The sequence below is a fragment of the Stenella coeruleoalba genome, assembly GCF_951394435.1.
Source record: "Stenella coeruleoalba genome assembly, chromosome: 15".
In the NCBI taxonomy this organism is placed as follows: domain Eukaryota; kingdom Metazoa; phylum Chordata; class Mammalia; order Artiodactyla; family Delphinidae; genus Stenella; species Stenella coeruleoalba.
Genome location: NC_137161.1, coordinates 22,404,797 through 22,419,126, shown reverse-complemented (window position 1 = coordinate 22,419,126; position 14,330 = coordinate 22,404,797). Strand labels below are relative to the sequence as shown.

The 14,330-nt window shown below is 52.6% G+C and overlaps 1 protein-coding gene across 3 annotated transcripts in view; it reads right to left on the bottom strand.

Moving 5' to 3' along the window:
* The window catches only part of MTCL2 (microtubule crosslinking factor 2), a 68,558-nt gene that overhangs the window by 37,493 nt on the left and 16,735 nt on the right, over positions 1-14,330 (bottom strand). For all 3 annotated transcript variants that reach the window (XR_013831683.1, XM_079945874.1, XM_079945875.1), the window contains exons 2-3: positions 9,558-9,782; positions 2,742-2,900 (exon numbers count right to left, since the gene is read on the bottom strand). Coding sequence is in view for 2 of the 3 variants with exons in the window: in XM_079945874.1 (XP_079802000.1) it covers positions 2,742-2,900; positions 9,558-9,782 (384 nt within the window). In the remaining variant the exon portion in view is untranslated. The remainder of the gene's footprint in view (positions 1-2,741; positions 2,901-9,557; positions 9,783-14,330) is intronic.

The window sequence follows — 14,330 nt, the reverse complement described above, 5'->3', positions numbered from 1 at the left end:
GCTTGACTTTATTTAAAAGTTCACTAATAATAACCACGCGCCCCCCCCCAAAAACCCCTAAATACAGCAATCATAGAATAAAAAGCAAAAGCCACTGCCTACCATCTCCTACCATTTCTAATGCCTCAGTTCAGTGGGTTTTCCTCCAGACTTTCCTCCAGGCTATGCACTTGCACATATAGACACAGGCTTCGAAATCAGTTCATTCTGTATGACTTTCCAAAATAATTAGTGGGACTGCACAATACGTATGGTTCTGTAGCTTCCTCTCCCCGCTTAACAATGTATCTTAGAGATCTTTCCACATCAGTGCATATGTATCTGCCTTTTTTCTTAAATCGTGGGAAAGTACACCTAATATAAAATTTACTATTTTAACCATTTTTTTCTTTTTGATGGCAGTAAAATATACATAACATAAGATCTGCTATTTTTAGCCATTTTCAAGGGTACGATCCAGTGGCATTATCACCATTCACCTCCAGAACTTCGTCATCATCCCAAACTGAAATGCTGTCCCTATTAAACAGTATCTCCCTATACCCTCCTCCCTCCAGGCTCTGGTAACCTCTAACCTACTTTCTGTCTCTATGAATTTGACTACTCTCAGTATCTCATCTGAGTGGAATCATATAATGCTTGTCCTGTTGTGTCTGGCTCAGTTTACTGAGCACAGTGTCCTCGAGGTTCACCCACGTTGTAGCCTGTTTAATCACGTTCCTGCTTAAGATTATACATACATTGTAGGTATATACTACATTTCTGTTGGTTCATTGATGGACATGGGGGTTGCTTACACCTTCTGGCTACCGTGAATAATGCTGCTATGAACATGAGGGTACAAATATCTGTTCGTGTCCCGGCTTTCAATTTTGCTATATACCCAGAAGTGGAATTGGCTTATTTGGAAATTCTGTTTAACTTTCTCAGGAACTGCTATACTACCTTACTCTTTTTAACTTCTTCACAGTGTTTTATGGTTACCCAATCTTATGAATGATCACGAACAACTTCATAAACTGGGTACTGTTATTATCCTGATGTCACAGATGAAGAAACTGAAACTTAGGGGAGGTGGCTTCAGGGTCTCAGCCCCATCTCAGGCAAGGAAAGGCTGGGTGAGCTCAGGCAGGCTCTCCCTCTCTGGACCTCTGTTCCTTCTCCTTTACAATGGGAACAGGCTGACATCCAAGGCACCTTCTGAAACTGTCTCTCCTTTTCACTATCAAGGGTGGCGGCGATGAGATGTGTGAAGATGGTTCCCTGTTATTGGCCAGGCCATGGAGGGCAGGAGCCCTGGGCAGCCCTGAGTAGCAAACACCTCCCATCTCCACACCGAGAAGCCTTTGGCACGTCACACCAACACACCCAGTGGGGAGGGCAGCAGAAGGATTGTTATGGCCTCAGGGCTGTGGTGTCTGTCCTGGAATGCTGGCACGCCTGCCCTTGGGAAGGTGAGAACTGTGCCCCGGAACAACGTTCGATCCTAGCATGCCTCATGCGCAGCCAGACAGCTGAGGCCCAGCTGTGCCTCTGGGGGCAGAAGGCACCGGGGCCGCCTGGGACACGGACCCCTGGATTCTGGAGGATTCCAGCCCTTAGGCATCACCTGGGCTGATGGTTTCCAATCTGCACAGCCCACTGGGCCCTACGTGACCTGGAGGACATCGCTCCCTCCCTCAGGGCTGTGTTTTCATCCATAAAACTGGTACAATCACAACCTCATCAGGCCTTTCTGAAAATCATGGAAAGTGTCTAGCATGGTGTTTAACATGCTGTACACCTAACACACAGCAGAAGGAAGAATGGGATGCCAGGTGGAAGGACTCTCATGACCAAAGACAGAGAAGCTGGTGCCTGGGGTCACACTCAAGAAGCATCTGGGGCTTCCCTGGTGGCGCAGTGGTTAAGAATCCATCTGCCAATGCAGGGGACAACGGTTCAAGCCCTGGTCCGGGAAGATCCCACATGCCGCGGAGCAACTAAGCCTGTGCGCCACAACTACTGAGCCTGTGCTCTAGAGCCCGCGAGCCACAACTACTGAAGCCCATGCGCTCTAGAGCCCGTGCTCTTCAACAAGAGAAGCCACCGCAATGAAAAGCCCGCGCACTGCCATGAAGAGTAGCCCTCATTCGCCGCAACTAGAGAAAGTCCGAGTGCAGCAACGAAGACCCAACATAGCCAAAATAAATTAATTAATTAAATTTAAAAAAAGAAAAGCATCTGTGTCCTGGAAATGTGTTGAGACACCAGCCAGAGGCTGCCCAGACCCGGCAGTGACTTTATACCGAGTGGCAATGCCAGGCAGTCCCTAAAGCGTGTCCACAAAATCTATACCACTTAGTCCTTCCAATGATTTGAAGTATTACTATCCCATTTTATACATGAGGAAACTGAGGCACAGAGGGCTGGGTCCCCTGCTCAGCACTGTTGCATGTTTTCTCAGGCAATCCTCTCCCAGCTGTGGTCCTTTGATGGCTGACTGTCTCCTTCGTTAGCCTGTGGGCTCCTGGAGGACAGGAACCAGGTGTCTCTCACGCACCCCTGTGTCCTTAGTATCCAGCACACAGTGAACACAGTAGGTGCTCAGGGAGCGCGTGCTGGAGCAGTGAATGAATAGACAGCTCTGCCAGGGAGGCATAACTGTGCAGAGACAGAGGCTCAGAGACACTGGCTGGATGGGGTTGGCACATGCCTGCCCAGCCCAGGCCTGGCCCTGCCGGGGTGGACGGGGGCCTCACCTCTCTCGGCCGCTCCAGCTCTGTCTGCAGCACCTGCTTGGCCAGCTCGGTCTCAATGAGCCGCTGCCGAAGCTCCTCATTCTCCTCCTCCAGCCTCGCCCGTTTCTTCTCCACCGCCTCGAGCTCTTTATGCAGCCGCACGGAGATGTCCTTAGAGACCTGAGCAAAGGTGGGTGATGAGCAGGGCATGAGCAGGCCATCCTACCTCTACCACAGAGCAACCCCAGCGTAGGCAGGTACTCTCATCACCCCCACTTACAGAAGAGGAAACTGAGGCACAGAGAGGTCAAGTAACTCACCAAGGGTTGCACAGCCAGGAAGTGGTAGAACCAAAACCCAAACCCAGGCACCCTGTGTTTCCCATGTCCACATCATAGTTCAGCTCCCAGAAAGCCTGTTCTTAGCAATGCCTTTACTTTTATCTGAGCCTTTTGATGCTTCCAAAAGCCTCTCCTGTCCACCCTCTTGCCCAGTTCTCACCAGAGCTTAAGACAGGGCCAGAAGATCGTTTTATTTATTTTTTTAAATTTAATTTTATTTATTTATTTTCATACAGTGGGTTCTTATTAGTTATCTACTTTATACAAATTAGTGTATATATGTCAGTCCCTATCTCCCAGTTCATCCCACCACCACTACCCTCCAAGAAGATCATTTTAAAGAGAGGGGAAACCCAGAGCAAGATGGGCATCCCCAGAGACATCTGAAGCCCATCTCTGCCAGTGACCAGCATACGTTCCTGGGCAAATTATTTCCCTACTCTGGGTCTTTCCTTTAACTACAAAATGGGTGCAATAATAACAGCACCAACCTCACGGGCCGACAGGAGGACTGCATCGGCTCTTGCACAAAGGCCTGGCCGAGTGCCTGCACAGTGAGCGTTGGGTAAGTGGTAGCTGCTGTTGGGAGGCGCTGAGCCCAGAGCGGGCATGACTTGCTGGGGGTCACAGTGTGACACAGACCATGAGGCCTATTTCCAGTTGTCTGGGATACAGAACATGCCCCCAGTGACAAAGGCTGGGCAGATGTCCAAGTCATCCGTACAGAAGGAGCTAATGGAGCTGCAAACTCCAATCCCGGTTCCAGGACTCTGCTGCAAGAGCACCCCGTTTCCTTGAGGACCCTTCTGTCCTGTCCCCTGCTGGCTGGGGTGAAAGGTAGGAAAGGGGGTCTCTTCTCTGGGGATGAGGAAGGCCCTTCTGAGCTGGTAAATCACAACTAGCCCCCATCCCCAAGTGGACTAAGTACTAGCATTTGTTGAATACCTGCTATGTGCCAGATTCATTCCTCTTCACCCCAACTCTGCCCCCATTTTACTGGCAAGGAAACTGAGGCTCAGAGGGCAAATGACTTGCTCAGAGTCAAACAGAGCTAGTGTGGGCCAAGCTGGAGGGAGCTCAGGGGCTTTGGCTGAAGGGCCAGCGTGGCCCAGGCTCCACAAGGGGTGTGAGGGCTTTGCCAGCAAGAGGTATGTGTGGGGCAGACAGCCCAGTGCCTCGTGCCTGCCAGTCTCGGAAATGGCTGTGGCACCTCCTCCCTGCCGGAAGGGAAGAGGGCCCTCCCTGGCTCTGCCTTCTGCGGGCCCAGGCCCAACTCGGCACGGACCCCTTGGCAGTGTGCAAGGCAGGCCAGGAAGAACAACGGCCAGAAAGGAAATCGAGCCCTGCCTCCCCCTCCTCCCTCCGTTGCCCACTGCCTCTCTCAGCCCCCTGAAGACCTCCTAGGACAGCTGGAAGCTGGCCCACGAGGCTCCTCCCACAGTCTCTCTAGGCCACCAAACCCTCCTCATCCACAAAGTGGGGGGAGCAATCCCTCACCAGCAGAACGAGGACTTCGCAGGTGGGAAGACTAGATTCAAGCCTGATTCCAGCCCTCACTGGGTGTGTGACCCAGGACAGGTTATTTAACCATTTGAAGTCTCGGTTTCGTCATCAGTAAAAGGGTGTTGATATAGCCTAGTCACGAGGCCTGCTGTGAGGAATAAAAGACATAGCACTTGGAATCCCACTACTGGGCATATACCCAGAGAAAACCATAATTCAAAAAGACACATGCACCCCAATGTTCATTGCAGCACCACTTACAATAGCCAGGTCATGGAAGCAACCTAAACGCCCATCGACAGACGAATGGATAAAGAGGACGTGGTACATATATTACAATGGAATATTACTCAGCCATAAAAAGGAATGAAATTGGGTCATTTGTAGAGATGTGGATGGATCTAGAGACTGTCATACAGAGTGAAGTAAGTCAGAAAGAGAAAAACAAATATCGTATGTTAACGCGTATATGTGGAACCTAGAAAAATGGCACAGATGAACCGGTTTGCAGGGCAGAAATAGAGACACAGATGTAGAGAACAAATGTATGGGCACCAGGGGGTAAAGCGGCTGGGGGTGGGGTGGTGGTGGGATGAACTGGGAGATTGGGATTGACATGTATACACTGATGTGTATAAAATAGATAACTAACAAGAACCTGCTGTAAAAAAAAATAAATAAAATAAAATTCAAAAATTAAAAAAAAAAGACATAGTGCTTGGGCTGGTGGCTGGAACATAGCAGGTGCTCAAAAGTATGATTTTTAATGCATTGTCAAGATTACTGCTTCACCTCTGTGCACTGATTTCAATCCAGGTTGGCCCAACACCCCACAACCTCACTCTTGAGTTTAGTGTCTGGGTGTTCAGCCCCAGGTCCCAGGTTTTAGGCTATTAGGTCACCCAGTGAGTCCCTGTCCTGACCAATACTCCATTCATTCATTCATTTATTCATTCATTCATCTGCGTAGCCCCTGGGGGCAGGAGTGGTGGAGCACAGAGTTCCAGGCCCCAGGCCATGCCGGGGCTCCTTCATATCTCACAGGGTCTGGCACACACTAAGTGCCTAATAAATGCTTGTTGGATGAACAAACAAATCCAAGATCCCAGCAAGCAAAAAGGGAGGGGAATGAAGGAGTGAATGACTGAAACATGGGGAGCTGCACATGCCCTAGTTTGGCGGGGGGTGCTCCCCCCAACTGCCCACACCCCCAGATGTCCAGAGAGGGCTGTGTCCCTGACTGGGATGCGGGATCAGCTGCTGGGAGGAGTGGGGGCTTCTCTCCTAACTATGCTCCCACCTGGGCCAGCTCCTCTCCACCTGGGGTTCACTCCGTCCCCACCATGGCCTTGACCTGGGCAGGTGACCCACTCCCCACCAAGAAGCCATGATCCATGTGGATTCCTGGATCCTCTTGGGTTCATGAGTGACTCTATGGATTTCATCCCTTCCGTGAGTCCCCAGTTGCCTTCTGCCCCATCATGCATGGAACCCCCTTCTCCAACTGCTTTCTACCCCCAGGGGTGCTCTGTTAAGAAGGCCTAGCCCCAGGCAGCTTACAGAATTCCAGTGTGGACAAAAGAGCCCTTAATCTCAGATCCCCACAGAGCCCTGTGCCCCTGATGGAGGTCCACAGAGCAAAGAGCATGCATGCCTGGAGGGCAGGAGCCTGGTTGCCTGCGCCTCTCCCTTTCTCTCTCTGAGCCTCAGTGGTCCTGGGCCCCCTGGCTCTCCCAGGTAATCAGGCAGAATCAGCTGTCGCTCCCCATGCACCCACCACATGCCTTTCATCCCCTGGGAACGTGCTTTGAATATCATCCCCACTCTGAGGCTCAGAAAGAAAAGGTCATTTGCCCGAGGCCACACAGCCAGGAAGCTACAGAACCAAGGTCTGAAAGCAGGTGGGTCAACTCTGGAGTCTTGCTCTCAGTCTGAGCCGCTGTTGGCCTGAAGCCTGAAGACACATTATATTAATATCAATAATAAGAGTCTTAAAAATAAGTGCAACAGTGGGCTCACTGTGTCAGGGGCTCACGGGGCCCCACCTGCCTGTCGCATTTGATCCCCTCATGATCCTTCCAACTACCCCCAAGGGTGGGGGGCTGAGATACTACAGGAGGTGAAGCAGCTGCAGCTTCTGGAAACCAGGGCAAATCCCCAAAGCACAAACAAATGCTGTCAGCCATGAGGTCACTGTTACAGCGCTGGGGTCTGGCTCCTGCCGAATGCAGCCAGCAGCCTCCAGGCCACAGCCACCTCGCTCATGGGCCCCTTGGCTCCTGGGCCTAAAGCTTTAAGGGGTCTCTGTCACTCTGAATCCCCAGGGTGTGGGATAGAAACCGTCACTAAGGAGCACCCCCTGTCCAGGCAGCATCTGGGTCCTGTGTGGCGAAACCCTCCCAGGAACCCCGGGAGGGTGGGAATGTTACCTGCATTGTACAGATGAGGAAACTGAGGATCAAAGAGAGAAAGTAACCTGCTCAGGTCACCCAGGGATTAAACCCAAAGCCAGAACTTTTTCTTCAGCAACATCTATTTCTAAGAATTGTTTTACCGGTGTGTCCTCGGGCCTCCCACAAGAGTCCCTTCAGGTGGGAATTTTCATCCCTGATTCCCGGGACCTGACGCCCTCCTACAGGATCCCAAGCCCTGAGGGTGGGGCCCGGGAATCTCCATGGTGAACAAACCTCCAGGCTACACTTATCTACCCAGGGAGGTAGAGATTCTGGCCCCCTTCTCCACCGTGGTCCAGCCATTTGTCCCACTAGTGCCTTTTAAGTTCTCCTCCTGAACAGTAACGCGCCAAGCAACATCTGCTCATTTGCTGAGGGAGCATCCCGAGCCGGACTCCGTGCTCAGCACGCTCTTTACTTGAGCTATTTCATTTTAGCCTCACAAAAATCTCTACAGGTAGAGACTTGTTGCATCTCCATTTTCCACATGGGGAAACTGAGGCTCAGGGCTGTCAAGGAGCTTTCCCAAAGCCACACAGCAAGCAAGTGGTAGAGCAGGTCTCTCCCCCTCCCCACCCCTGCCCTCCTCATGCTGGACAATGTTCCTGCTGAGCGTCTGTGGGTCCTGCCGGCTGTGAGAACCAGGAGACAGTGAGAGAGCCTGGGGGTGGGGGTGAGGGAGAGGGAGGGCCGAGGCCTGAGGTTTCTTTCATGGCACCCTCACCAGTAATCTACCTGCTTGCTTAAACCACTGGGGCTGCAAAAGCCCCGGAGATTCAGCTGCTCGAAGCCCTCCTTTTAACAGAAGGGGAAACTGAGACTCTAAGAGGCGGCCTCACGCCTGTCTACTCTTGCTGGCACGGCGAGTCGGAGGGCCCCCGGGGATACCCTCCCAGGCAGCCTCCAGCTCCCTCCACACTTGGGTCTCTCAAGCCCTCCCAGGCAATGCCAGGGAAGTCAGCGTTCTGAAAGCCTCCAAAAAATGCCCCAGAACATCCCAGCACCTGGGACACAGAGAGGCGGCCAAAGCTCTCTGTGCGGATGAGCTCAGCGCTCCAGCTGCAGGCACGGGGACAGGAGGGAGGGAAGGGGCCAAGCCAGCTGCTGATTGGCTAGTTCAAATCCCAACAGAAGGGGCCGCTCCCTTCCGCCCAGACTCCAGAGGGCCTCCCCCCCTCCCCATTCTACACACACACACCAGCTGCTCTCAGCTCCTCCCACAGAGCAAGCCAGCTAGTCTGCTCCCAGCTCCAGCCTTCCTCCACCCCTTCCTCATCTAAGGCTGACTTTTCGGTGTCTTCGCCCCAAAGCCCCAAACTCAGATTCCTCTAAGCTTCCAGGGCTCTCCCTCACCCCACACCCTCTCGATCTGGTACCTGGAATTTGAATATTTGTAGAACAATTTATCTCAAGAGCTGCCTTCTTAGGTACAGGTACACTTTGGCCTTGGAGATACAACCTTTCTGAGCTGTTTCCTCACTTGTACAGCAGGCCTACAATCCCAATGTGCCCACAGCGCATGCAAGACGATGGGAGACGCAAAGGCCGGTGTGGATCTGGTGCTCACTCTTCACCTCCCCTTACAGGGGCCCTCTTCCTTCAACATTCCTTCTTCCACCTCAGGCCTCACCTCAGAGGTCACCCCTGCAGGAAGACTCCACAGTCCCCCAGGCTGTGCCAGATGCCCCTCCCCCCAGCTCCTACATCCCTGGATAACACTGGGCTGAGTTCTGAGAGCAGGGTGCTGCGCCAGGTCCCCTGGAGTTCTCAGCCCCCAGACCAGGGCTCATACAGACAGGCAGAGCAGACTTCTCTTCTGGAAGCCCCATCTGCCGGCCTCCAGGCCGTCCCTTTCCTGCTCTCTGAGGCCAAGATCAACAAGGTCAGGCAGCAAGCATGGGAGGCCGATAAGTCTGTGCTCTGCCAGCTCCATGGAGGGTCACGTGAACTTGGACAGGTACTTCCTTTCTCCGAGACTCACTTTCCTCATCCGGAAAATGAGAAGAAGAAGAAGAATTACTAGCTAACCTTTTCCAGTGCCTACAGTGACCTCTTACCTACCTGATCTCATTTGATCCTCATAGAACCCTGTGAGGCAGGGGCTGCCGTTACACGTGTTTTACAGATGAGGAAACTGAAACAGGTGACTTCTCAAAATCATAAAATTAGGGCATATTGGAGCCAAGATTTAAACCAGCCTTATTCAACTCCAGACGTTCACTACTCTCCATCAGCACAAGAAAGAAACCTCCATGGACTATGCACGGATACCTTGGAGCCCAGCACCAGGTGTGTGGCTCGCACTCACACAGCAGCTGCTGTTAGTAGGTATCATCTTATGATACCACTTTGGGACCACCGTGGTAGACGGCCTGTCAGTTCCTAGGGATCCCCATTTTACAGATGAGGATGCTGAGGCCCAAAGAGATGATGGAACTTGCCCAAGGACACATGAGGAGGGAGCTGACCTGGGCACTCAGGCTCATGGTCCGACCCCCCAGAAAGGGCACCTGTGAGGGTTGGGAGGGCCCTGGGCTTACCTTGACGTCCTGCTCCAGGCCACGGATGAGCTCGCCGTCCACCTGGCCAGTCTGGGCAGCGCGGAGGCTGCGGCGCTCAGCCTTGCGCAGCCGGTACTGCAGGATGCGACAGGTCTTGCTGGCCTGGTCCAGCTGCTGCCGCAGCTCCTGCAGCTGGTACACATCCTCCTCCATATAGACGTCCCGCATCTCCAGCATCTCTGCCCGCAGCTCCTCAATCTCGTCCTGCAGAGGGAAGGAGAGGTCAGGTCGCTGGGCCCTATGGCAGTGGCCAGGGTACTGGAGTGCAGGGCACACTCGATGCTGTCCCAGGCACACCTCAGGGGGCCTGGGTGTGGCAGACCGCGTAATGGGCCCCCAAGATGCCCATGTCCTAATTCCCAGAATCTGTGAATGTTACCTTACCTGGCAAAGGGATTTTGCAAATGTGATTAAGTCAAGGATCTTGAGATTGGGAAATTTTGCTGGATTATCTGGGTGGGCCCAGTGTAATTACAAGCATCCGTATAAGAGGGAGGCAAGGGGCTCAGAGCGGGAGAGGGCGATGTGGCAGAGGTTGGGGTGATGTATGTTGAAGACGGAGAAAGGGCCATGAACCGGGGAATGCAGGCAGCCTCTAGAAGCAGGAAAGAGAATGGATTCTCCCCAGAGCCTTTACAGGGATGGAGTCCTGACAACACCTTGGCTTTCAGACTTCTGACCTCCAGAATTATAAGATAATAACCTGGGATTGTTTTTGTTTTTGTTTTTTTTGCTGTACGCGGGCCTCTCACTGTTGTGGCCTCTCCCGGTGCAGAGCACAGGCTCCGGACGCGCAGGCTCAGCGGCCGTGGCTCACGGGCCTAGCCGCTCTGCGGCATGTGGGATCTTCCCGGACCGGAGCATGAACCCGTATCCTCTGTATCGGCGGGCGGACTCTCAACCACTGCGCCATCAGGGAAGCCCTGGGATTGTTTTAAGTCAAATTCGCGGTAACTTATTATAGCAGCAATAGGGAAGTAATACACTGGGGAAGAGAAGAGGCTCATTCAACAAGCATTTATGAACACCAACTGTGTACCAGGCTCTGTGCAGGCACAGGGGGTGGGGAAGGAGAGTGGTGACCAAGACAAACGTGGCCCTTTCTGTATTGTCTGCATGGAGCCCCAAGTCTCATTGGCAAGACACACAGTACACTGAAAGATAAAAAAACCCCTCAGATACTGTTAAGAGCTGGGAAGACAAAAACCCAAAAAACCAGAACCAAAACACCTGGGTAATATGAAAGAGTAATGGGGGAAGGTGCTATGTTAGAGGACGAGGTCGGGGAGGCCGCCTCTCAAGGGACCTTTGAGCTGAGGCAAGAAGGAACAGCCATGCAGAGAGAGAGGCAGGGAGCAGTGTGTGCAAAGGCCCAGAGGCAGGAAAGAGCTCAGTGCGTCAAGATACAGCAAGGCAGCCAGGGTAGCTACAGGGGTCAGTTGAGGCTGGGGAAACTGACAGGGGTCAGCCATCCAGGGCCTTGAAGGGTTGAGTAAAGAATCTGAGTCTGGGTTTTAAGTGGAGGGGGTTGAGGGGGATGACCTCACTTCCTCAGGGCAGCTCCTGACCACCTCTGTCATCAACTCCCAGATGTCCTTCACTTCCCCTTTGTTATCATGGGTATATCAGCAATTCTTCATTTAAGAGTTTGTCTCCCAGAGAGACCGTGAGTGCCTGGGGGGCTTCCCCACGTCTACCTCACTCCCTGCTGTATGCCCCACACCCAGCACAGGGCCCAGCATCCTGCAGGCTCCCAACAAATACTGAGTGCACGGAGGCATGTCTTGTTATGTAAACAATCACAAAAAGACATACCAACGCGAAACAATCATTAGCCACAGAGTGTAGGGGGATGAGTGGGGAGACCCAGGAGAAGAAATGGATGATTACTATGTCTAACAGCAGGTACGAAAGCTGAGTCACAAATGGAAATAATAATATCTGCCCTTAGTGTGATGGAACGGATTAAATAAAATTGTACACTAAAAAGAGAAACCGATGGGCTTCCCTGGTGGCACAGTGGTTGAGAGTCCGCAGGCCGATGCAGGGGACACGGGTTCGTGCCCCGGTCCAGGAAGATCCCACATGCCGCGGAGCGGCTGGGCCCGTGAGCCATGGCCGCTGAGCCTGCGCGTCCAGAGCCTGTGCTCCGCAACGGGAGAGGCCACAGCAGTGAGAGGCCCACGTACCGCAAAAGAAAAAAAAAAAGAGAAACCGAGTCACAGGAGATGAATGACCTGCCAAAGGCATCCCAAAGGAGTCACAGAAAGCACCTAGAAATGGTGCTGATGGGAAAGCGGGGTGGGTCCAAGAAGCAAACCAACCAACCACTGTGCAGGCTCTGGAGAGGGACCACATCTGGAGAGCTGGGTTCACCAGCCCTCTGAGCCTCCCTTTCCCCAAAGAAAATGGGTGGCTCCCTACGGAGGAATGGCCTGCGGTTCCCAGCGCCCCTGAGACTGGATGGGTTGGCTTAATTCAGGTTTAGGAAGTGGCACCTTCAGGCTGGTTTTTAGTATGAAAGTTCACGGAGGTTTTTATATCCATCTGCACCCAGTTACTCCTGGGACTATTTCTCAAATGGTTCTGAACACAGGAAAGGAAGACAGAGGGGATGACAGGGTATCTGCTTCTCTCAACCACAACAGATACTGTCCCATTCCCACCAGCAACTGAAGGGTTTGATTCCCACCTGGCACCACAGCCTCGCTCCTAGTTGGGGGGGGGGGTGTTCAGCAGCACCCCGCAAAGTGAATGATTCTGCCTACATCAAGCTGCAGCGGAATGGTCCCCTCATCAGGAACCCCACCTCTACCCCAATGTATACACAGACGCAGCCTCCCCCCCATGCCAAGCAGACAGAACTAAAAGTGGAGAAGGAGGAAGTGGGACAGTCAATGATCACACCAGTTAAAGGAATGAGGAAGTGAGGGGTCCACACGCATTTCAGCTGGCGAGATTAAGGGAGCATAAAGGAAACGGCACTAAGGAAGTGTGGGCCAGTTGGCTAAATCCAAGCTAAACCAGCCTCCAGATGGGCCTATGTCCAAATCCTCACCATACTATTTACAGAACATGTTGACAGGGAGGATTTGGGGGTCGGAGTGGACCCAAAGTGCAGGGTGAGCCAAAGGGAAGTGCAGGGGATGCACAAGCTGATGATGCTGGGCTACATTAAAAGATGTATGAGGGCTTCCCTGGTGGCGCAGTGGTTGAGAGTCCGCCTGCCGATGCAGGGGACACGGGTTCATGCCCCGGTCCGGGAAGATCCCACATGCCACGTAGCGGCTGGGTCCGTGAGCCATGGCCATTGAGCCTGCGCGTCCGGAGCCTGTGCTTCGCAACAGGGGAGGCCACAACAGTGAGAGGCCCGTGTACCGCAAAAAAAAAAAAAAAAAAAAGATGTATGACATTTAGATCATGGGAGGTGACAGCCCACAACACAGGACCACACCCAGGGCACTGGAGTCATTTTTGGCGACCGCTTATTTTTCTAACTTTTAAATAACTGATTTTTTCGGGACTTCCCTGGTAGTCCCATGGTTAAGAAGCCGCCTTCCAATGCAGGGGATGCGGGTTCGATCCCTGGTTGGGGAACTAAGATTCCACATGCCGTGGGGCAATTAAGCCCATGTGCCACAATTAGAGAGTCCGCGCACCGCAACTAAGGCCGCGCACTCTAGAGCCCAAGTGCCACAACTAGAGAGAAGCCCATGTGCCGCAACGAAGAGCCCGCATGCGCAAAAAAAGAAAAGATTCTGCATGCTGCAACGAGGATCCCGCGTGCCGTAACTAAGACCCGATGCAGCCAAATAAATATTTTTTTTTAAAACTGATTTTTCTGTTTATAAAAGTAAATGACGGGACTTCCCCGGTGGCTCAGTGGTTAAGAATCCACCTGCCAATGCAGGGGGCACAGGTTAGAGCCCTGGTCCGGGAAGATCCCACATGCCGCAGAGCAACTAAGCCCGTGCGCCACAGCTACTGAGCCTGCGCTCTAGAGCCCATGCGCCACAACTACTGAGCCCACGTGCCACTACTGCTGAAGCCCGCGCACCTGGAGCCCATGCTCCGCAACAAGAGAAGCCACCGCAATGTGAAGCCCGTGCACCGCAACGAAGAGTAGCCCCTGCTCACTGCAACTAGAGAAAGCCTGCATGCAGCAACGAAGACCCAACGCAGCCAAAACTAAATAAATAAATAAATTTTAAAAAATGTTAATCATAAAAAAAATTATTAAAAAAAGTAAATGACGGTCATAAAGACAGTTTTGAAAACAGAAAACATAAACCACTCATCATTCCTCCACCTGGTCTTGAATCACAGTGGTTCTCAAAGTGTGGTCCCTGGACCAGCAGCATTAGCAACACTGGTGGGGGACTTGCCAGAAATCCTCACGCCCTGACTGAGAACTCCTGAATCCGAAACCCTGGAAATGGGGGCCCCTGAGTGACTCTAATGCAGGGTGTTTCCTTCCAGTCTTTTTTTTTTTTTTTTAATTTATTTTTTGGCTGCATTGGGTCTTCTTTGCTGCATGCAGGCTTTCTCTAGTTGCAGCGAGAAGGGGCTACTCTTCATTGCGGTGCACGGGCTTCACATTGCGGTGGCTTCTCTTGTTTCGGAGCACGGGCTCTAGGCACACAGGCTTCGGTAGTTGTGGCTCACAGGCTCTAGAGCTCAGGCTCAGTAGTTGTGGCACACGGGCTTAGTTGTTCCACGGCGTGTGGGATCTTCCCGGACCAGGGCTCGAAC